The 22,867-nt window shown below is 38.2% G+C and overlaps 3 protein-coding genes, 1 non-coding gene and 1 pseudogene across 5 annotated transcripts; 1 reads left to right on the top strand and 4 right to left on the bottom strand.

Moving 5' to 3' along the window:
* Nucleotides 1–87: 87 nt before the first annotated feature.
* Nucleotides 88–1,734, bottom strand: LOC149101956 (uncharacterized; annotated as a pseudogene).
* A 2,598-nt stretch (nt 1,735–4,332) lies between these two features.
* On the bottom strand, nt 4,333–7,902 carry LOC110053847 (polyisoprenoid diphosphate/phosphate phosphohydrolase PLPP6-like). The gene has a single exon (XM_020760145.2). The coding sequence runs from the start codon at nt 7,666–7,668 to the stop codon at nt 6,931–6,933; it is 738 nt and encodes a 245-aa protein (XP_020615804.1). The 5' UTR covers nt 7,669–7,902; the 3' UTR covers nt 4,333–6,930.
* Nucleotides 7,903–7,992: 90 nt separating this feature from the next.
* On the top strand, nt 7,993–16,123 carry LOC110053848 (vesicle-associated membrane protein 4-like). Of its 2 annotated transcripts, XM_020760146.2 has the most exons (6): nt 8,000–8,355; nt 9,639–9,682; nt 11,083–11,249; nt 11,938–12,017; nt 13,311–13,362; nt 14,498–16,123. In XM_020760146.2, exons 1-6 carry the CDS (start codon nt 8,293–8,295, stop codon nt 14,545–14,547), a joined length of 456 nt encoding a protein of 151 aa, XP_020615805.1. In that variant the 5' UTR covers nt 8,000–8,292; the 3' UTR covers nt 14,548–16,123. The 2 variants fall into 2 exon arrangements, with proteins under 2 accessions (XP_089130979.1, XP_020615805.1); XM_089274853.1 differs by lacking the exons at nt 13,311–13,362; nt 14,498–16,123 and having other exon boundaries at nt 7,993–8,355; nt 11,938–12,728.
* A 956-nt stretch (nt 16,124–17,079) lies between these two features.
* Trnastop-uca (transfer RNA opal suppressor (anticodon UCA)) lies at nt 17,080–17,166 on the bottom strand. The gene has a single exon. It is a non-coding gene; the product is annotated as a tRNA-Sec (tRNA).
* A 1,242-nt stretch (nt 17,167–18,408) lies between these two features.
* Nucleotides 18,409–22,762, bottom strand: LOC110053861 (allograft inflammatory factor 1-like). Its single transcript, XM_020760166.2, has 7 exons — nt 22,628–22,762; nt 22,501–22,562; nt 22,102–22,177; nt 21,880–21,921; nt 20,186–20,284; nt 19,446–19,509; nt 18,409–18,994 (listed from the first exon to the last, which is right to left on the bottom strand). Exons 1-7 carry the CDS (start codon nt 22,644–22,646, stop codon nt 18,910–18,912), a joined length of 447 nt encoding a protein of 148 aa, XP_020615825.1. The 5' UTR covers nt 22,647–22,762; the 3' UTR covers nt 18,409–18,909.
* Between the last annotated feature and the right edge of the window lie 105 nt (nt 22,763–22,867).

Genomic DNA, 22,867 nt, shown 5'->3' with positions numbered 1-22,867 from the left:
CCTGAATTTATTATTAATAATTGAATTGTAGCGAGTGATACCTGTCAACCTTTTTATGGGAGGTATTGGACAATCCAAGATCAAAACAAGATCAAACAATGAATTCTCTTACAGTTATGATATCTTCCAGTCTTGAAAGCTTGACTAGCAATAATTGCAATTCGGCCATGGATGTGCACATCATCTGTAACTCGCGGCTAAAATAACAGGGACTCTATTTTCCAATGTACAGTTCTATAGATCTGTATTAAAAAAAGGAACATGAAATGCCAAACTGAAATCTTCATGGACAAAATTACATCCTTAATTCATCATCAACAGGGCATTTAAAAATAAATTTACATGTACAAATGTAACTAAAGCTGTTTTGTACATTTTAGTCTGACTCCCATACTGTAAATATCCTGCTTTGCTACTCATCAAGGGAAATGAGGAGATCAGGCTCCCTCCAAAAAGGTTACATTGTTCATTTGCTTTCCGATAGAAAACAGTGCACTGATCCATGGACTTTAAATCCGAAGGATGCCTACGTAGTAGCTACCACTACTACACTGTTCTAGAAGCAGAATGGTTAGACTACTTACAGCTGTGATTGCATGCAGTCCCTCTAAAGACGTTAAGATCAGTTATCATCCGGCCAATTCAAATGTAGACAAGATGAATCAGATGGTGTCTCGGGTCATGTGTTGAGTCCTTATATGCCCTTGCAGACTTCCTGATTGTGCAAAACTCTTTGTACATGTTGTTACACTTGTAATGTTTATTGCCGCTGTGTGTTCTTTTATGTTTTTGTAAATCAGAAGAATCATGAAAAGACTTATCACACTGATTGCACTTTGGTCAAAAGCCCTATAATATAGGGCTTTTGACCAGTGTGCGTCCTCATGTGTCTAAACATGGGACAAACAAGTGAAGCATTTGTCACACCAAGTGCAGCGATAGGGCCTTTCACCACTGTGGGTTCTTTTATGGCCTTGAAGGTCTGCTGCATGGAGAAAACCCTTGCCGCATTCTGTACATTTGAATGCCTTTTCATAAACAGTTTTCACATTGTTGCTTTGATGTTCATTTGAACCGTTTGCACTCTGGTCAATGTGTGTTTTCTTGTACTGCTTCAGATTCCATGACTGACTAAAACACATGCTACACTCTGTACACTTGGAAGGTTTTTCCCCAGTATGCATACGTTTATGTCGCTGTAGGTTGGACTGATCACCAAAACATTTAGCACAATCACTGCACTTATATGGCTTCTCTCCCGAGTGCAGTCTTTGGTGTCGCTGTAGATATGATAAACGGACAAAACACTTGTCACACACTGCGCATTTCTAAGGAGTTCCCCCAGCATGTGTAAGTTTGTGTTGTTGTAGCAAACATGGTGACCCAAAATCCTTGTCATAATCACTGCAATAGCCTAGCTTTTCCTTTTCAAAATGTTTCTCCTCATGATGGTGGAGATCTGTGGCAGATACATAACATTTCTCACAATGAGAACATTTATATCTGTGCATACCAGACACTAAGTCTGACAACGACAATGTGCATGTAGCTGATGTATCTTCAGGTTCACACTTGACCATCTTAAGAGCCTAGTAAGAGAATTTCACTGCAAAACAAAAGATAAGTCAATTGATGAAAGACTGCTACGATATCACTATTATAGTATTGATGATACTCTACTTTGTGCAAATCAATGCAGACAGTACTGGAATGTAATATTCTCACATATACCATCTTCTGATTACAATGTATCAGTATAACACATCATCATTTGTAGTACATTTTTTTATAATTTACCACTAGTACATGTGAACTAACACTTAGGCCAGGTTAAAAGGAGTTCCTTGTAATTAACCAGGTGTATAAATGGGTACTGGCAAACTTAACATAGAAGTAATGCACTAGTCAATTGAAACCCCCCCACCCCTTGGGTCCCGGGGAAGAGTAACCTTAAGGGCTTTCGACATTGACCCTGGTCAAAAGGCATTAATATCCCTACCCGCTGAGGCCAGAATTCAGATCAAACGCCCCTACCCCTGAGGCAAGAAACTTGAAACTATCAAAAGTTTCAAGAAAAAAGAAGTGCATTTAAACGGAGAAATTTTAAAATGTTTGTCTTCCAAGTTTAAATTACTGAATAAAATTTCTTTATTGTTGGAAAGCTGTTTTTGCGGGACTGCAGAAGAAACCAAATACTGCACACCCTAAAATTAAAAGTTATCAAAACAAGCCCAGGCCAGAAATAAAATCAATCTGTAGATAGATTAAATACGTAAGTAATCAAAGAAATAATTTAGCTTGATTGGCTCTTTGTAATCACGAAGTTATTCATTCATTTTTTTTTTGTGTCTTTTGTTCTTGTTGTATTTTTTCTCTTATAGTATAACGTAAGCTACTGATGTAAATTTAATGGCCATTTATTAATTTTTACCCTATTTTTACAAATTGATGCAAGCCATTGAACTGTAAATACAATTGTCCAAAAAAAAAAGTTTACATGTGTACAGCTTTGATTATAATTATTACTACAATACTGATTTCACACTCACATTATATGTATGTACTGTATGTTTATATTACTGGGGGTGGTTCATTTGACTAATTGTTAGTCAAATGAACCACCCCCAGGGGACAGATTGTTGTTCAAAAGCGAATACAGTTGAACCTCCTGAAAGCGACCACCCAAAATGTCAAGCCTAGGTGGTTGCTTAAGGGAGGTGGTCGCTTATGAGAGCTTAGACTATATTGTGTCAAAATTTTGGCATATGGTAACTGAAGAGACTTACCCCATGTTTTAAATGGTCTATTCGTGTAAAAGTTAATTTCAAGAAAACTGCAGTACTTACCTACATACATACTTTATTGGCTTGTCCCCACGGGGCTTTTCATAGTCAATGTTACTTAATGTTACATTGTTACATATACCAATACTTCCCATTGAGAAATTTCCGTCTCTTGTACTACCCAGAAATATGATAATGTTACAACAGCTTACACTGTATTATCTAATTTCTGCTCTACCATCTGTCAAGTGGTCGTTTAGGGAAGGTTAAAAACAAAAGAAAATTTAAAACTTTTAGTTCTACAAGTGGTCGCAGTTGCTTACGAGAGGTTGTCACTTACAAGAGGTTCCAAATATAGTGACTTGACTTGGAAACTTTTGGTATTTTGGAAAACTGGTCACTGAGGAGAGCTGGTGACAACCGAAGGTTTGACTGTAAATGTCCCTATTATCTCTATCCTTCCCAGGACCTAAGGAGTAGGGGTTTCATGAATTGGCTAGTGCATAACCCTGTGATGGACTAGCATCCCATCCAGAGGGGAGTAGAAATACCCCTAGTTGCTTCATGCTACAGAAACCAGGAAAAGCTCCGGCCTGATGAGCCACTTGGCTCGTATAAGGCAATATCTATCTGGCCTGGTGCCACATGTTCCACACCTGGGTTCCACACAACATCACCATTTCATAGGAGACTTCATACAAGGATTACAAAAAAACAAACCCGCTTTTTTCTCATTTCGAAACGATGATTAAAGGGAGAATGGTTACTTTGTCCTCTTATCTTGTGACAGAAAGAAAAATTTTTGCATGAAAATGGTCTGAAAAATTATAATGTTCTAGCTACAGTTTGTACTTGCAGAATAATTTCTGTGCTTTGTACTGACTTGTACGAAGCAAAAGCACATCCAAGGACTGCTTAATTATGTACAATTACAGGGTTTCAGAAAAATCATCTCAATGTGAGTACCTAAATTACGCACAATTTTGTCTGTTGGCACAAAGTTATTCATTGGTATTCACATCAGCCATCATGGCGTTTGAAAATTACAGGGAAAATGTTTGAGGTACGGTGTGTTGCTGACGCTCGATATAAGCTGATATATATAGCTTAATCATGTCTTAAAAAAGAAGCTTTTATATCTAGTGCAACATCTAGTCCCTATTTCTTCTGCTGAAGCCTGCGGTGGGAATGCACGACGCGAGCGAGTAACCTCTTGTGCGGTCTTTGTACTATTAAATAAAATACCGATGCAGAATCGGGACAAAAAAAGGACTGACATCTGCACAGTTCACCAACTGAAATGGTAACCCTGTACAAAAGGAAACCGACCGTGAAATTCTTACCTCGTTGATCTTTCTGCCTGCACTCCAGAACAAAACTATTCATGCAAGCAAGGCCAAACGGGTAACTATCACGTGACTATAATGGACCAATGGGGAAAAAAACACATGGTAGAAAAAGAAGCGTCACGTTTCAATGACCGCATGTTGACTGCCTATTATCCGGGAAGGGTATTTTTCTGTGCTTGGCAATAAATCAAAACGAAGCGTTTTGTACCCTTTCAAGAAAATGTTATTCTCTGGTTTTATTCAGGTTTTATTCAGGTTACATAAAGCCATCACATAATTTCATGCAGGAAAGATTGCGTGACCAACCAGTCCAAAATCTGGGACGAGTCATTTTTTTTTTTTCTATTTTTTTACAGTGACACCCAAAACCTTTCCTCCTTTCAGGAGAGGCATATCACCCTTTGCACAAGAATGATTTAGTCTTGAATGAGAAATTGCCAAACTCGCAAAATCTTTGGGTAAGTCATAGACCTCTTTTTGCCATATACATGTGGAATGCAAGGCCCCATGCCTGTAACAGTCAACATGCAGGTGATTACAGAAATCATTATGCTGATGAAGTAAGGGGTTCGAAACGTACAAATTGCATACATGTGAATCTTATCTTACCAAGCATGCAGTAGCTGATGGCAATATCTTGTGTAATGAAACACATTTAGCAGGTACCGGTATTATTTATTTATAATTATATGTTCTAAATGATCACACTTAAATGTCTAATATGGCATTGCATTCCAAATGTATTACATTTTCATGTGCTCTTTTCTCACTCACTCACTGATAACATTCAAATAATTTTAAATGTACATAATTCTGAGTTGTCTTTATGTTGTTGCTGGGTCACTGGATGTCTTGATAGTAATTTTTGTAACTGTGATTTATTTCCCCAAAAGAGAATATATAAATTTTTTTAACAATGCTAAAATTATGCTATGACACAAACAAAACACATCTAACTGTACTGTGGATATGTACTGTGTTTACTTGATTAAGTGGTCTCAAGATAAGTGTCACAATAGGGCAGAAATATTAAGCCACAACTGATATGGCGTTTAATTGACACATCACCAGGACTGAAGTTCAAGGAGTGCCACAAAGGACAGCCAATCAAACCCAGCCTCAGAAATTTACTCTCCTGGTTTACAAATTATGCATTTTTTCATTTGAATTTGTGGCTATACTTTGTTAGCATATGCTTGTCATTATTAACAAATGTTTTGATTTTTTAAAGAGTGACACCCTCAAATAAGTGCTTGCCCCTAAATAAGCACCGAAACTGAAATGCTAAAAATTTAAAGAGCACTGCAGCACTCAATTGAGTAAATACAGTACCAAAACAAAGAGGTAAAGTAGTAGTCCGAGGGAAGAATATAGATCAATGACCCCACCCTAGGCACACTAACTTTCAGATCACTACCCCGCTGCCCCAACCAATGAAACTTAAACAAGCTTTTTCAAAGATGTTAAGCCTTCATTCAGCATTGGTTGATTTTATATTTATCTCCACTAATAATGTTATTAAGTGGAGATAAATACTTAGGTTATTATGAATCACAGAACTCAAATATAACAAATTTACTTTAAACATTTGAATTTTCTTAGAAATAGGACCTTCCATATTTTTTTGGGAGCCAAATCTGTTGCTAGTGCTGAAAAAAGCACTGACTTTGAATGCAGTAGCCTGCAAGCACAGACATATTTCCGGCTGTTGCTTGTCTCCGCCGAAAATAACGTCTGCAAACCCGAGCCAGGAAACGATTTCTGTGATGTAGGAATTTTAAGCCAATCACAGTTTAACTCAAGTAGCCCCAGAACTAAGGTATTCGCTGTGAGGAGCACCTGAGTTTCATTCTATCATGGAATCTGATTGGCCAAGGAGAAACAAAAGTTACTATGTTACAGAAATCGTTTCCTGGCTTGGGTTCGCAGACGTTATTTTCGGCGGACACAAGCGACAGCCGGAAATACGTCTGCGTTCGCAGGCTATGAATGCAGTGGAAGCTCTAGTAATTGGACACCTTTGGGACGCAAAAGAGGTGTTCGTATATGTAACTGGGGCTGGCCACTTACAAGAATGGTTCTTGTAAGCGGCCACTAGAGTTGTAAGGTGTATATGCCCACTCACAGGTGCTTGCCCAGCTAACAGTAAAGATTGGGAATGCAAAAAATACCACTGTTTCAAATAAGTTTTTGGTTTTTGATAATGGTGATAACTGTAAAAAGGTTAATGTTGTACTATACAAATATACAGATTCTAACTGCAGTATTAACTGCAACACTACATGTACGCAATATACATGGGATTTCCTTTCGGTTGTCCGCCTATGGGAGCTTAAACACAAAGGAAAACAAAGTCTAAACGGTAAGCCCTCAAAGTGTCTGTGGCTGCTTGCGAGAATGTACACTCATGGGAATGAGTAAATACATAGTCTGTATGAGTTCAAATGGGATTTAGCAAAGGTGGTTGTTAGTAGAGCTGTCCGCTTACAAGGGTATCTGTTAAGAGAGCATCCACTGTATTAGTAATGCATTCAAGTTTTGAGTCATGTCTTTCGAAATTGCAATTACTGTTATTAAGCTTGTAGAGCTGAGAAATTCTAGAGATGCTTGTACACTAGGGTTTATGTATCACAAGTTCAGCTCAAATGTACCTTGAGTTAGTTGTATCCTGGGGAGAGGGGAGAGTTTCATGTATGTCCCCCAGCATACAAATGTATGCAAAATTCCCTGACTTTATGGAACCATATTTTCCCCCTCCCCTGCCCCTTGTTGCAAGAAAGGGCGATCAAAGATATAGCCTATATCACAGCCACTTGATGCCTACGTTTGCCAAAGTATGGCACAAGTGTTAGCAATTCCTGGCAAGTGTCATTTGGTAGCCACATTACAAAAACAGTCCGGGCCTGTAACAAGCCAATTAAAACGCCACATAACACATCACTCAAGTGATGCCTACCAAGTATAACACGTGACGCCGATACACACAGGGCCCATAAGCCAATAAGAATCCTCCAACAGCCATCACTCAAAAATGCTGAAAACAGACCAGCAACCATTGCTGCTCGGGTAGAGTGGCCGGAAGGAAACGAATAATTGTCCACAGAAACTGTCGCAAACATATCCTTTTCGTTATAGATAGGTCGCTTCCGTCGCACAGCAACTTTCAAAGTGCCTACTACGGCTAGATCAAGCATCAGAGCAAGGAGTAAATTGCATGCAAACTCTTGTTTCAAATCTGAGAACATAAGGATGGAAAAGACAGTCCCAGCTATCCACGGAACTCCGTGTCCGCTTATCTCCAAGATTATCATGAGTGTTCTCCATCGTCCAGACGCCTTGTCCGCGCAAAAGCTTAAATTTCCGGACAATGAAATGTCTAAGTTGTGAAGCTTTGCTATCAATCCGCCATTGCTTATGTTGTCCTTAGCTTTTCTCTGTGGGATTTCCTTTCCTTCCCTTGATTTAGATCCAGTCATGTTGGCCTTATTTTGGTGATACTGGTTTGAATCTTTCGGTTTCTTTCGTTGACGGTCCATAATGTCTAGATCATCGAGGTCGTCTTCAATCTGGCGTTACATCGTGAACGATCCGATTCAAGCATAGTCGAAGGAGATGAGCCCGCGGTATAGGCAAACCAACAACGACCCTCCCGAGTATAGAGAGTAGAGTTTCCCTAATTGCATTGTTTTAGATTCTTCTTGGCATTTTAAATAATATGACATCCATTTCACATGTTTAAATAAAACTTTAGAATTAACGAATGCCAAAAAGTAAGAATCTTTGGTATTTCTGAAGTTTTTCGGTGGGAACAAGTTTCCCAGCATCCCTCCCAACGGAAAAGCACTGATCTAGAGAGAGGTTACCTAGCTCTTTTTTGTGCAATCTGTTATTTTTCGTCCTGACTTTGGAGATTTGTTTTCGAAATTGTGAAATCGCGAATCAAGCTATTAAGTAGAGGAAAAAGTAGAAGAAACGTTTCTCTTTTCGCTAAGTTGATCGTGATTTCGGTAATTTTGTTGCTTCTGTCGCGTTGGGGTGAACTCTAGTGACTGCCACGTGGATCGTTGAAAAATGGCCGAGTCCCAATATTTCAGCGCATGACGTGAGATACCGAGGAAACACGACTAATAGTTCCTTTTTATGTAAATCAATCAGCAGTTATGCCTCCCAAGTTTAGTCGAGTTAACGGCGAGGACAGAGGATCTGCAAGACCTTCTGAAAGGGTAAGCACTGCGTAGAAAAATAAGGTTACATAATTCTTTTAATGTCTGGAACACAACGATCGATCGTTTTTGAAACGTCAAATTGATTATGACTTTCCCGTTACAGTAACTTCACGATGGTAGTACGTGTATTGAGTAGCTTCAGCATTTTTCATACTCTCACGGATCGTTTTGGTTGGATTTAAACATGCACTTGTAAGCTTCTTCAATGATTAGCACACGAACAGGCCAGTGCATGTACCTGTAGTTTGATCCCTACCACCGTTTACACACGTACTATCGTTTGAATCATTTGATATTTAGCAACTAATTACTGATCCTGAGGGAAATGGTTAACATTGAGATTCAAGGGAAACAAAATTAACTACATGTAGGGACCAGTCATCGATTTGTTATTTAGCACAACAAAGACATTGAAGGAATTTGTTGCAATGGCAGTCATCAGACGAGTTAACATTTGCAGAAAACAATGCACTGTTACCCTCTGACTCAGGGCTAAAGCTAAAGCTGTTCAGTGGTCTGAGCCAAGTACAGTCGACTCCCAATAACTCGAACCTTCGAGTGAAATTCAAAAAGGTTTGAGTAATTGGGAGTTTGAGTTATCAGGAGTTGAGAACAAATGACTGGAAATAAAGAAAAAAGGGTGTTCAATGTTTTTCTCTTCGTGCAGTGTACATTTTAATCAAATTTAATTGCAGAATAGAGAAGTCAAGTGAAAATAAAACAACACATCTCTAAATAAATATTATTACTCTATAAATCGGAATGTAATGTAATGTGAAAAATATAGCAAAGGGAGCAGGAGGGAGAAGTCCAGGAACTGTGAACTGTACAGGTTTTTTCACACGCTTGCCTCAAAATAAATTTAATGTTTTGGACTAAATGTACAGTACAGTGTTTGTTTTGACTTGTCATGTATTGACAGATATCGTTCGAGTTACTGAGAGTAAACTTATATAGAAAATGATCTGAAGTAAACGAAAATTGCTTCGAGTTAGCGGGAGGTTCGAGTTATCAAGGGTTCAAGTTACCAAGGGTAAAATTAAAGTAAATGTACGATGGAAATCCAGGGGAAATCGATTTTGGTTTGAGTTAGCGCGAGATACGAGTTAGCGAGGGTTTGAGTTATCCAGAGTTGACTGTATATGTTCCAGCCAAACAAGTAACTTTTTATTCTCACTTGCCCCCAAGCCAACATGTACATGTACAGTCATGTAGATCCATAAAAACCAAACTAAGACTTGCTGGGTATCAGTGGCTCAGTGATGCTTTTTCTATGACAGGCAGGTTTGCTTGACGACTCAGATGATGAAGATGGCTCCAACATGTAAGTAGAATGATCCTCTTGTGTCAGAAGTTCTTATTTTTGAAGTGGTCTCTAGACAGTTTGTAACTCTGGCCTGTTGGGTCAAATCTCAACACACTAACTCTTTGTCCACTTCAATACCTGTAGTTGTTATCCCAGTTATCAGTGGTTTGTCATACAAACAAGGCAAATCGGGTCAAATCTGCCTTGTGAGGACCCTTTCACCTCATTTGTTCAAAAGGATGACTGACTGCAGACTCAATTGCATGAATAATAGCAGCTATTCTTTCGTTATGTACACATATTTATCAATTATGGGATGAGGTTCAGCAAAATATCGTGATTTGTCAGTGGAGAGCAGATCAGTTATTTGCTGAAGCCAAATGCTGAGGCAAATAATCAATCTGCAAGACACTAACAAATAACTATATTTTCTAACAACCAGGTTCAAGAATAGGCCAATTTCAATATATTAGAATTCAACCTAAAACAATAGACCTCAGCACGAGGCTCTTGGGAATACATGTAAACCTCACAAACTCTGTAGTTACATGTATTCCCCAGAGCCTCATGCAGACGTCTGTTGTGTTAGGCTGAATTTTAGTATATTGAAATTGGTGTATTGTTTTTAATTATCATTGGATCACCAAATTTGTTTTCTTATTTAAATCACTCTCTGACAGCTCAGGGGAGCAGTCTGTCATTTTGACCAGAAATTATGGTTGTAATTTGCATGAGCAGAATATCATTTGCAGTAAAACACATCTAGACAGTACTTTGCATGAGTGGACCATTATTTGTAGGCAGTTATTTGTAGGTCATGTGGTTGGTTCTTGGCCAATGAAAGGGAAGAAAAAAAAATGCATGGAATGATACATGTATTTATTTAACTATTGAAAAATTCTATAGAGTTCTGTAGAGATTTAGAGGGTAACTATTAAGCTCTATTTATTTAACACAAATGGTGTCTTTTTGATGTCAATAAATTGATATAATTTGGTTGCTCATGTATAATGGATAATTTTGAAAGTGTTGATCAGAACATATGAGTTATTGACCAAGCATGAGGTTAAGATGGATATTTTTTGTTTAGGGCAATATCTTGCCTTCATGACCAAAATTGTAAGCTTGATCAACAAGACTTAGTGTTTTTTTTCTATAGCATACATGTAAATAATAACATTTTCTTGCAGGAAACAGGAGCTACTGTAATCCTGAATGGGTGAGATACATGTAAGTTGAACATCTTGCCCACTCAGGTAGCCAATGACAACACAGAATTTGATTTATATTGCATGCTAGCGCAGCTAGCCATATTATAAACATGTACATGTATGCCTGTAATAAATTGCACTAATCAAATCTGTTCAATCAGCAATTAATTTTCCTAAAATACCTTTATTGTGTTCTGTCTTGTTAAGTTTTGCAGCACCAGATGGATTCCATCACATAAAACCAAAGCCCACAATGAAGGATGGCATATCCAAAGTCAAATCTGAAATTAAAGGTGTCATGGGAATAATGCAAGGCAATATATCTAAAGTCCTTGACAGGGGTGCGAAATTAGAAGACCTGCAAGACAAGTCAGGTAATGTATGTAGCATGGTGTTGACAGTGTGCATACGTACATGTAATATACAGGTATATTGCATGTTTTGATGGTTATGTTTACTTTGCTGGTAGTGTTTTGGGTTGGCTGTTACGTTCTTGTTTCTAGAAATTTAAAACCCAAGCAGCAGGTACATGAACATTGTTGTCAAAGATGTTGTCAGGACATATGCAGAGCTGTCTTATCAGTTGGATATTTTTTGAAGTGAAATCTTAGATATCTCTCAGATAGACAGCAGGGGTTTCTAGAACGTTTTCAGCAAGATGGAAACTGGTTTTCATGTATTTGAACTGAACTTCTTTATAAGAGAAACTTTTCTCCAGGGGGTCAAACCTGGTGGGAAAGATCATCCTCTGTTGTCTGGTGCCCAGTCCTTAATGAAACCCCTGGGTAGCGGGAGAATTCAGTAACTGAGAGAAAAGATGAAAAACTATCAGTCTGTACTTTTAATAAAATTACATACATGTACATGAATGTGTGCATGTGCAATCATTATGTAATTTATTCTCCTCTCACTCTGTTTGTTACAAAATGAATCCCTTGCTTTTCATTTGGACCATTTTTGTTAGTTGACTTTAGCTTTTAAACTGTTGGATAATTATAACACACACCTCCAGAGATTTTTACAGTGTAATGAGTTATACTGTACTCTTTTGGGTCTCTTCAGAGGATCTTGAGATGAGTGCATCACACTTTAGATCTGGATCAAGACGACTACAGAGAAAGTTATGGTGGCAAAATTTCAGAGTGAGTACTGTCTATAAAGCTTGTCAGAGTTATGCAAAATTGTTAATGTTTCTAGTCTGTAGTTTGTACTTTGTATTAGCCTTCTCTGAGTCATTATTACTGTTATCAGCCAGCTGGGAGGTCGGGAATAGTGAAAAACTGTGACCGAGGTGTTGAAATTGCTGCCAAGGCTGCAGGCAAAGGGCAGCATTTCAAGTGTGTGGTCATAGCTTTTCACTATACGAGCCAACCCTAAGCCGGTAAATAACATTTTTTTCATTCCTCTAAAATATTGTATGACTGAGAAAATTACGTCACTTGATTGGCTGAGAACAGGCCAATTTATTGTTGATTCTTAATATGCAATGCAGTGCAAATTAATGTGTGCATGTTCGCAATTTTCTCAGCCCTATAATAAATGAGTAATCATATGAAAGCTAAAGCAATTAAGGATTTACACTACTTGTGACAGTTTGGAAATTCTTTCAAATTGCACTTGTTCAAATGCTCATGCAATTTTGAGAGAATTTTCAAATATTACTGTCTTGTAGTGTAAATCCTTAACTGCACTCACATTCATACGATTACCAATAAATACTAATTGCTGAGCTTTTCCACACACACATTGCATTTGTATTACTGTGATCGTGGTCAAAGGTAGGAAAATCCAGACTAAGCTGAAAACCAATCAGATCACCACATTCATTACCATGCCCTCTCAGAAAAAAATAATGCTTTTTATGACCGCACAGGACATTTAAGGTCAGCTTGATTGTGTTAAGTGTTGGTGAGAGTTCTTTGTACATGCATAGCCAGGATTGATGAATAATTGTCATCTTAGTTGATTAATTGATAAGGTTAATTTTGCATTGTCTGCTTTGACAGGCCAGACTTATTTTTCTTGAGATACTGTAAGTTGATGGGTTTGAGCACACATGCACTTGTAGCCACAAAAATTGCCATACATAAGGAGATCCAACCCTATTGCAGTTCTTTGACATATTGTGCAAAATGATTTTCGCATGTGCTTGCATGCATGCCCACTTGATTGACTCTGAACAAAATGAGGGACTATTGCACATGTAGAATAAGCCAGATTGGAGTTAAAATTATTTCAATTCTGTATCTAAATACAAATATCTTACTACATTGTACATTGTAGTACAACATAGTAGTGGCAGCGCTTAAAAAGGTGGCTATGTATGTTAAGGCCTTGTGCTTCTCATGACACAATAAGAGCTGATGATGATGATTATGACAATATGTACTAATAGGTTTTTGTCTTAATATCTTGCTTTTGGTCTTCCTTTTCAGCTCAAGTTGATCTTTGCCTTCATTTTTATCGTTATTCTAATTGTTATCATAGGTAAGTTCAGTTAACCCCATGCTACAACAAAATGGATTGACAGAATTGCACTGTTAAGAATCTTTTTTAAGATATCTATTTTTGTCAAGTATTTATATGAAAAAAAAAGGTTCCAGCTGACTGTGCCAAAACTTGGCCTTTCTTGGTTTGCACATGGTCTATATGTCTCCACTTGTCCCTGATACTTAAGATGAGACAAAGCCAGTCAAGTTGAAAGTTCAAACTGAGTGGCACTGTTCATCAGGTCAGCCTGCACGTTAAGCCGACTTTGTGATTTGACCAGTATGCATTTTGTTGCTTTTGGTGTAAAAATATCAATGTATAATTATGACTTGACACACTTGAAGTTCTTTTGCCTGGGTGCCTTGGGATGTAACCAAGGTCAACCCACCACATGGGAAAACTTTTCTCCATATGACAAGTCCCTTACTCAACTTTAAATTCACAAATTCCTGCCCTACAGCAACAGCACATTGCAGTTAATAGTTCATAAACCAGTGTTGTTACTGTGTGCATACATGCTTATGCTGTGGAACAGTAAAATATTTAAAAAGACAAATCACAAACCAAGCACTGGTGGTCTTTCTCAAACTACCTCAGTGATTCAATTTAGCACCCGAGGTGCTTATTACCTTTGGTACCTCAAGGGAGGGCACTTATTCGCAACAGGGCGCTTATTTGGGACAGGGCGCTAATTTCTTTTTTTGAGAAACAACTGAATGCTCAAAACAAAACTTTAATACGGTAAGACCCACAGTTGATAGGTACTCTGATGGCACTGTAATATTATAATATTAGAATAGGGGCCCCCTTTTGAAATGGGAACGCTTATTGGAATAGGGGTGCTTATTAAAAAAAAAAACACATTAAAAGGGGGTGCATATTCAAAAGGGGGCGCTTATTGGAAGGAGGGCATTAAATTGAATCATTACGGGATTAAAACTAGTTGTGTCATTGGATACTAATGTAGTTCGTCTAGGCTGAGCATAATATAAACTGTAGGCTGCATGCATTGTGAAGCAAAACATAGTATAATATATTTGTTAAAAAAATGAGTACTTTACCATCATTTTCATTGTACACTGACTGTACTCTATATTTCTTACTGATTTTTGTTTTGTTTCTTTGTTCGTAGTTCCAATTGTCCTCAAAAGTAAAAAGAAATCAGACGACCCCAGCAGTTGAAGAAGTGTTTAAAGAAATATTAATTATTTGTATAACTACATGCATGTATTTACAGTGAGGGGGCTTACAGATTTGTCCCTGGCCTGCTGATGGCATATAGCAGAATTAATTACCCTGAAGTGTTGAAAAATTTATTGCAGACGTGTACTTGTACATAGAAATATTAATGTCAGAGTGTCAAGATCAAAGGAAAGATTGTCTTTTAAATGTTATGCAAGTCAGTTATTTATAGTAAAATGGATTTATTGGCCCTCCGTGACCCATACGTATTGTAAAATGTGATCGGTGATTCGTCAAACAGAAAGCAATCTTTTGAATGAGTAGGTTATTTTAAAGGTGCTACGTCACGGTTTGTGCTTCCCGAAAAGTTTAGCCTATTTTTTTTTTAAGTTCATTGTGTATAGACCGTGTTAATCTTCTCAGTCCTTAACCATCCTAGTTTCTCTATGGTTTATTACCTGTATTATCTCTATTATTTCCATCAATTTAAAGTTAATTTTGCACATGGGCAGAATAACTCAAAATGCCGTGACTGAACTCCTTTCAGTGTGAATGAAATGCATACAGTACATAGAACTCAACCTCGATGCCAGGCTTTCTCTCCTACTCCTCTCTTCTCGAGGGATAGAGGAAAGGACTCTGGAAACAAGGTTGTATACAACAGTATGAGTGGTACCATTTATCGCATTATGCAAGAATCTTTTCGTTGGGGGCGAGGATAGAGTAAAATGCAGTTTGAGATTATAAAGAGGTTGACGATGTGACCCAATGTAATTGTTAGGAACTTCAGCCGTTGAGCAACATAATGCTTAGTTTTTGTTTGTTTGTTTGTTTCTGTTTTTGTTTTGTTTTTTGCCTTGCTGTTGTTAAGGGTTGCTTACCATGTGTGTTTGATCCAATCTGGGTCAGACAGCAATTGAAGTGACTCATATCAATGAAAGAATAGTTTTCGGAAACGCAATGTCTCTTAAGATGTTTATTTTTTTTCCCGCCGTCTTTGGACTGTAAAGATCTTGTCAAACCAAAATGTTATTGCACGGAATGGTACAATGTCCATTTTCTCAGGGGGAAAAAATGTTCTGTTGCATTTGTCAAATAATTTTCACCTAAAAATGCTACGCATGTGGTAATCATACGGCATTTGTTTTTACCAGTATGGAGGTCCATATACAAGTAGACTGTAAAGGTTGCGTCAAACTTAAGTGTAAATGCACCGATTGGTACAATGTTCATTTTCCAAGGGGAAAAAAGTATGCATCGTTGCATTTGCCTAATGATATTTACTGAAAAAGTCCATGCATATTGTAATCATACGTCTTTTTCCAGAATACTCTCAACTTCACGTTAAAATCATAAGTTTTCTATTTTATAAGAGCGAAATCATATGAGCTCTTTTCGAGGACGATTTTTTTTTTTTTTTTTTTTGCACTTACACCTTTTCCTCTAATGAAGTAAATAGTTTCACTCGATAGGTTTACGTAATAATATCCAAACCTTGCTCCTTCATGGCAGGATTGCCACAAGGTAGCTATTTCAATGAGTCCTGAAACAAAAACAAACATTTTGAGTCAGTCAAGTTGCATTTCAATGCTTGATTTTTCATTTCAAGACTTCTCTGTTTGTGGTCTTGAACACCACATTGCAGTGAGTGTGAGTCATTTTTACCTGTCAGCTCCTCACAAACTGTGTTATCTTTTCTTAACTCTTTTCACGGTTATAGAGGGGAATAATTATGAAACCCGACAAATTTCTTTGTTGCAGGTTTTCGTTCGCTTTTTTGGCCTTGACCGTGTACAAAACACAATAGTTATTTACTCCGCACCAAGGATTTAACCAATATAAACGTTTCGGTTACGGAATTCATGCATAGTGTATGAGCCCGAAGCATAAGATTGAGTACGGTCATATGGACCTTCCAACACAAATCTTGGCATATTTGTTTGTTCTACAAGTAAATTTTAAAAATAGTGTTAAGACACTTAATGGCGGTATAAATCAACCCACCACCACTATTAAACGTCATCAAGCGCCATTAAGCGTCTTCTTAACACTATTTTTAACATGTACTTGTAGTGTAAAAGACGCTACGCAGTTTCTTCAGTACTGTATTTGTTTGCTCCTTTGATATTTGCCGGGTTTCATAACCATTTCTCTTTCAAAGCTATGTCACAGTTAACTTTTCTCCATAGCATTTCATATAAATCCAACATGTATGTGAGGAATTTTTTCCAGTTTCTCCCTGAAATTGCAACGTTGGATCCATCAACGTTGGATCACATTGTAGTGCAAGTGACAAAAGTTGATCAACAAAAGGGCTATTGTTCCTGATCCTTTACGCAAAGGTTACCTGGTGCGAAGAGAAAACGGAGCAAGTACTTTCTTCTGGCATGGAAAACTATTTTATTAGACCATCGTCACAAAAAAAGATTGTACTGATACATTAAAACTTGCGTCTAAGTCAACGATTCATTGTTGATCAGGACACCAGTCAAAATCCTCTTATTTTAACTTCGCTTGATGGATCAAACTTAGCGCGCAGAAGGTGGAATCGAACCGCTCCGATGCTAATCGGCTACAGGTTTGAAGCCTGCACCCCACACCAGTGAGAGTCATCCGCGCACCCTTTCATAGTCTACACCTGCCTTTATATTTGTCACAATATTTAACACCTTACAATTGTGGTACGACAAATCCCACACAAGCCTTGTATTTTTTTTATTTTATTTATTTTATTTCATTTTATTTTATTTCTGCCTCGATGGTGAAGTGTTTGGCTACCAAAGGGATCTTTTGTTGTTGTTCTACTAAAAAAAAACCTGAACCGATTGAAACAAAAATCTAATTCGGTTTGAAATTAATGATTGTGCGCATGCGCTTACAAAACAAGCTTGTTCAATCTCGTTCCCAGAGCCCACGTGTCTGTTGGTTGGCGCCAGCCAAAAGACACGTGGGCTCTGGGAACGAGGTCGCCATGTTGTAAACCAAGGCACGCATGCGCCGTGAAACCGGAACTCCTAAAATCTTGGAGTCTGGAAATTGATTATCTAGAGCTCCGTGTCTTGGCGCTGACCAAAAGATACGTGGGCTCTGGGAACGAGATTGAGGCTTGTTTCGTCGGTTTCACCAGCAGGAAAAATAAAATAAAAAAACGTTAAGGTGAAGTTTTCAAGTAATCTTTATTTCTTTGAGTTAATAGCATTCCAGAACATTTTTTGACCCACTATAAGCCGTGCAATCATAACTGCTGGCAGAGTGAGAAACAGCTGTCTTCTACCATTGGGGATTTGTCAATAGAATTGCCAGCTAGACTCCCAGTTCAGACTGATGAAGGGAACATAGAAAAAGAACGGCGAAAAGTCTAGCCCATTTGTCACACCTCATCGAACCCAATTTCAAGTACATGTATGTCGACAAAGTCAACATTCTCCTCCTCCCGAACGAGAAAGGGACGGAAATCCTACATTAGAGAATCGTATATGGGACTTCTAGCGAACCTTCCTGATCTTATCAAGTCAATGATTCTCCAAGAAAACCGAACAGAAACAATTCGCAAATTTCATCACAGTACGGTCAGTGAAAAGAGTTGATACCGTTCTAAATCCAGTTTAAAAATGTGTCACAGACTTCATTTTAGGATGAACTAATTAAAGGGCTTTACAAGGTTGACACATAAAAAGAAAGTGACTAAGTTTGGATCCCGAAAATTACTTGGTCACAGAAAAGACTATTGAGGGGTAGGGGCTCTGAGAGGCCAGTTGCACACACCCAGCAAAAAATTGACCCGAGTACCCTCCCCCAAGGGTTCTTAAGTAGTTTACCTTCTTAAAAATTTGAGAAATAGATATTGAACAGTCTTACAGCGCCGTGAGAAAATAGAATTTTAATGTCATAAAACCACGTGTAAAACTCACACTCTGTCACAAAACGAATGAGATACGTAATTCATTTCATCTCCTTACTTTCTTTAAAGACGGATATTTCATTAAAGCTAACACGCATACAGCTTTCATAAAACATGACCGTCAAGTAGTCGTTAATGTTCTATTGACAAAACACAAGTTCAGTGTAATTTTTGACTAAACTTTAAAAAAAAAAAAAAACTTGGATTCATTATAATTAATTTTCCTGAGCATGATCGTTGATTTCCGGATAAAACACGCATTTGTAAAAGGTTTCTCATCGTTAAAACGACTAAAATATCATTAGAAAATTACACGTAAAACGTTCAGCCCATCATTCTATCTGGTCTCCTCCGAATCCGATTTTGGTAGTCACGCAATATTTCTCCAGTTCCTCTAAAAGCGTGACCGCCCAGAAAAAGGTTACGAAACTATTACAGACTAACACCAGATACGTTAACGCTTAAGGTAAGCTAGCCAAATCTCTCTTTGGTGCCACGCCAGTTGGCTTCGCTTTCTCCTTCTTCTTTTCTTCGAACATCAAGATCCTACCAAGAGATTTGAGATGCAATAAGTTAAGTTTCGTTCCTCGATGGTCAATGGTGTGGTGTGTCGCACATGGAAAACAATTTTACACTTGTTCCATTAATTATATCGGGTGAAATGCCAAATGGTCTGGGCACAGATCGAAAAGTGTATACTTGAACGGCAGTTTTGGCGAGTTTTGGGGTCATTTTGGATGTTGGATACTCCTTTATAGGTCAACTCGAAGACTTTAATTTTTTATACTTTCTATGCTTGTCCGTTTTCAGGGTTGAATCTTGAAGCACCCCCTTACTATTATTACTGTTGTATTGTATTTTCTTTCTCTACGCTGGAAACGTTTTTAAATAGATGCGAGAGGGTTGTCCCTTGTTTTTTTGTACAACACACTAACGTTAGGTGTTACCAGAATTATTGCCTTCCTATTTACAGAAGAAGTATTTAACATGGACTTACAATTTCAAAACAGATGACTTCTTTCCAAGCATCATAGTTAGAAATTCAGGATAAGTAATCGTTCCTGTAAGAAAAATAAACTTCTCCTTACTACGAATAAACTAAATATTCATATAATAATATGTAACGAAAAAGCGGCGATGTAAGAATTAACGTTTTTATGCAGTACAAAGCCAATACAAGGACCAGTAAAGCGATATTCGGATTGGGGTGTTGGTGGGAAAACAAGCAGAATGAGGAAATAGATATCAGTAACGCAGTTGTAACCAAGACCTAAGGGTGTTCGCCATTTGTTAGAAGCAACCCCTCGGGATGACTGTTCAATAATGGTGACGGTTTCTCCAAAATCAGCAAACAAGCCGAAAGTGATGATTCTTATTACGGTGGAATCCCGATCTTTCGAACCTCTAAGAGAAACGAAAATTTGGTTCAAAAAATCGGATAGTTCGAGAAATCAGGGGTAAAATTGCAGTGTTTGACTGAGGAGGGGAAAGGACTTTTGGTTCGAGTTATCGCGGGGTTCGAAAAAAATGAGGGTTCGAGAAATCGGGATTCCACTGTATTTACAATTCGGATTTTGGTTATTGTTTCGCCTGATGTGATATTGAAGTGATTCATTCCGGTCTCCAGAGGCTGCAGTTCCTGGTGCTGACCAAAAGGACCGCGGTCTCTGAGGATATTGATTTTGACCAAGAAAGTGCGCATGCGCAACTTTCGGCTCGTCCCCTTTTAAAACGGACCTGAGTTTGTTGTGTCAACCTCAGCGATCATCTTCTTGAGTTCAAGGTGGGTCTTCGCTTGTCCGAGCTTTTCCATCATTCGTTTGAGCTCCATAATGTCTGAAATGAAAAGGATACAGATACTAATAGGGGAAATGAAAACGCGTAGGTTGGTGTTCTTTGCGCCTGTAAACTTTTTTACTCTACATCTTCAATCGGGCACACCAAGAATGATTATTGCTGCCGGCTGTTGAAAACCAGCCTTGATAGAAGTCTCTGCGTGGCGCATAAGCATAAGCCGACTTCCCGAGGACGCAGTATTAAGAGACTGATAATTAGCGCCTTTTGTAGAAAATTTCCCGAACAAAAGACGCTAATTATCAGCATCTTACTGCGTCTGCATATGTCGACATGTGCTTAGATGTATGCTTAAGCGCTGTGAAACCCAGCTTTAAGTAATCAAATCACAACAACATCAAATCTACAAGGGAAGGCGCATGCTGCAGCCGAGTTACAAAGCCACGCAGGAGAGAGGGAAGGGTGTTCCGGGTAGCTTTGTCTTGTGTCACTGCTTTCATCTGTAAACGTATATGACATGAATTTTTTCCCGGTTTTTTGGTTCTTTGAAACATGCAATAAAGGTACAAAAATAGGAAGGAAAGTTTTTTTGTTATTTTCTGCCGTCTGATGAAGTTCACTAATTTCTGCATATAAAATTGTTCCGAAGACTGGGAACGAGAATGTCTGCCTGTGACGTTGTGCAATATTGATTGAAGTCTCTGCGCGGCGTAAAGCTTTGAGTCAGTTCACATTGCCCGCGGTTACGTGTTGGGTTTTATTGTTTACAATGGCCAGTAACTCGAAATGTATGCCAGCTACCGTACAATGAAAGAAGGTTGTCGAAAGGAAGCGGTTTGCCACTTATTTCATTTTATCTGCTGTTGACTAGCTGTCAAGGATAGGGCATCTTTTGGTTGTTAATATTTATCATAAGTCAACTCAACTCGCAAATGCTTTAGTAAGAAGAGTTTTCATGACGCCACAGGGGGAATAAAAATGTCACGCCTTACATGTTTAATAGCGTGACGCATCACTCCGATCCCTCCTTGCTCGCCTTTTGTTTATATGCGTTTCACCTCCCTTGCGGTTTCGTAAAAAAACCCGAATGAATCAGTGGTCCGATTGCATTCTATCTCATGCTTCTTGAGATGGTCGAACTGGAAAAAGCGCGATCAGTTTTGCGGCTTTTGTTACAAGTGACAATCTGGATGAAACCTTTGTGCTTGGATATAGCGTTGAGAAAATTTTTCCCTTAGCGGCGCGTATTCCCGAGGGTAAAATGGCAGAAGTAGTTATTAGTTGCGTTTCAGACAAAGTTCGATCGATAACAAGCGGAGATGAATTGTTACTTCATACAAACCACACAAAACATAAAAATAACAAGCATTAAATTGCTGACCCGTTTTACTTCCTTTTCATCTATAAAGGTTCCGAAAATAAACACGGACTTAAATTACCATACATGATAATGGCTTGGTTTGAAATACAAAACGAAATATCCAAATTTATCTGTTGATTCCAAACAAAGCTATATACATAATTGAGAATATTGCTCAAGAAAGAAGTAGTAAAATTTCCAAATATAGCTAGACGTCTCTATTGACATAACTTGTCATATTTACTTCGCATTTAGATCAATCAAGCGGACAACTCACCAATGTCACCCGAGTTATCTTCGTCGAATTCCATGAACTGTTCTGCAAACGACGAAAAGATAAAAATATAAAGAAAATAGATTAAAACCACGGATGAAATTACAAACATAGAAAACTTGAATAAAGGCGTTTTGTTTCACGGCAATCATCTTTTTGCATTTATATAAATTTAATTATGCAAGTGAATTTTAAAACAACGTGACTCGCCCGGACAAGACTTACTTTTGTACGATTCCAAACGTTCATTGAGATCCGGATAGTCCTCCTCGTCATCGTAATCGCCGCTAGTCACGAATGACTGGAATGAAAAAATGAGGAATTTATCATTTGACTTATATGTAGGCCATTGACAAGAAATGATTAAAATGCAACTTTAACCCCGACGGGTTGAAATTACGATTAAGGTTTCAATTTCGAAAATCACTTGGCGTCATCTTCGCAGCTTAAGCTTTGGAGGCGTTTAATAGAAGCAATGTCTTGACCACAAATGCAGACCAAAGAGAATTAAAACACAGTTTAAAAGTTTGAGCTGAAGAAACCGGAAACGCAAAAGATCAATAGATGTGATGCGATTTATTGGTTTACATATGTGCTACTCGACACGCTTCCAATCTAAGTTACCTTGTTGATCTCATCAAGATCTGTCTCTTGTACTTTTCGAAGCTGGCCGTAGCGCTTTCCACCTAAAAGAACACATGATCAGCACGAAAAATTATGGAACAAGCACTGATCGAAAACTCACACAAACCTTGATAATCAGAAGTCATCTCTTCGCTGGTTCGACTGGCCTCGGAACCTAAACAACTCTTGACTACCGCGGACTGGCCCTCAACTCGTCATTTAAAAGTTATAAATTAGGCATGGGCCAATGAAAAACGTACTTTGATTGACTTCAGTTATAATTATGCAAACATCCTTGAGCTGTACCGGAAGTCATTTCATCCGTGACATACCTCAATATTCGGTTTCTACAGCTGGCTTTCTGAGC

This window comes from Orbicella faveolata, unplaced genomic scaffold, assembly GCF_042242905.1.
Source record: "Orbicella faveolata isolate gen_17 unplaced genomic scaffold, um_ofav_v1 contig_36, whole genome shotgun sequence".
NCBI classification, from domain to species: domain Eukaryota; kingdom Metazoa; phylum Cnidaria; class Anthozoa; order Scleractinia; family Merulinidae; genus Orbicella; species Orbicella faveolata.
This window is presented reverse-complemented; position numbering and strand designations above follow the sequence as displayed.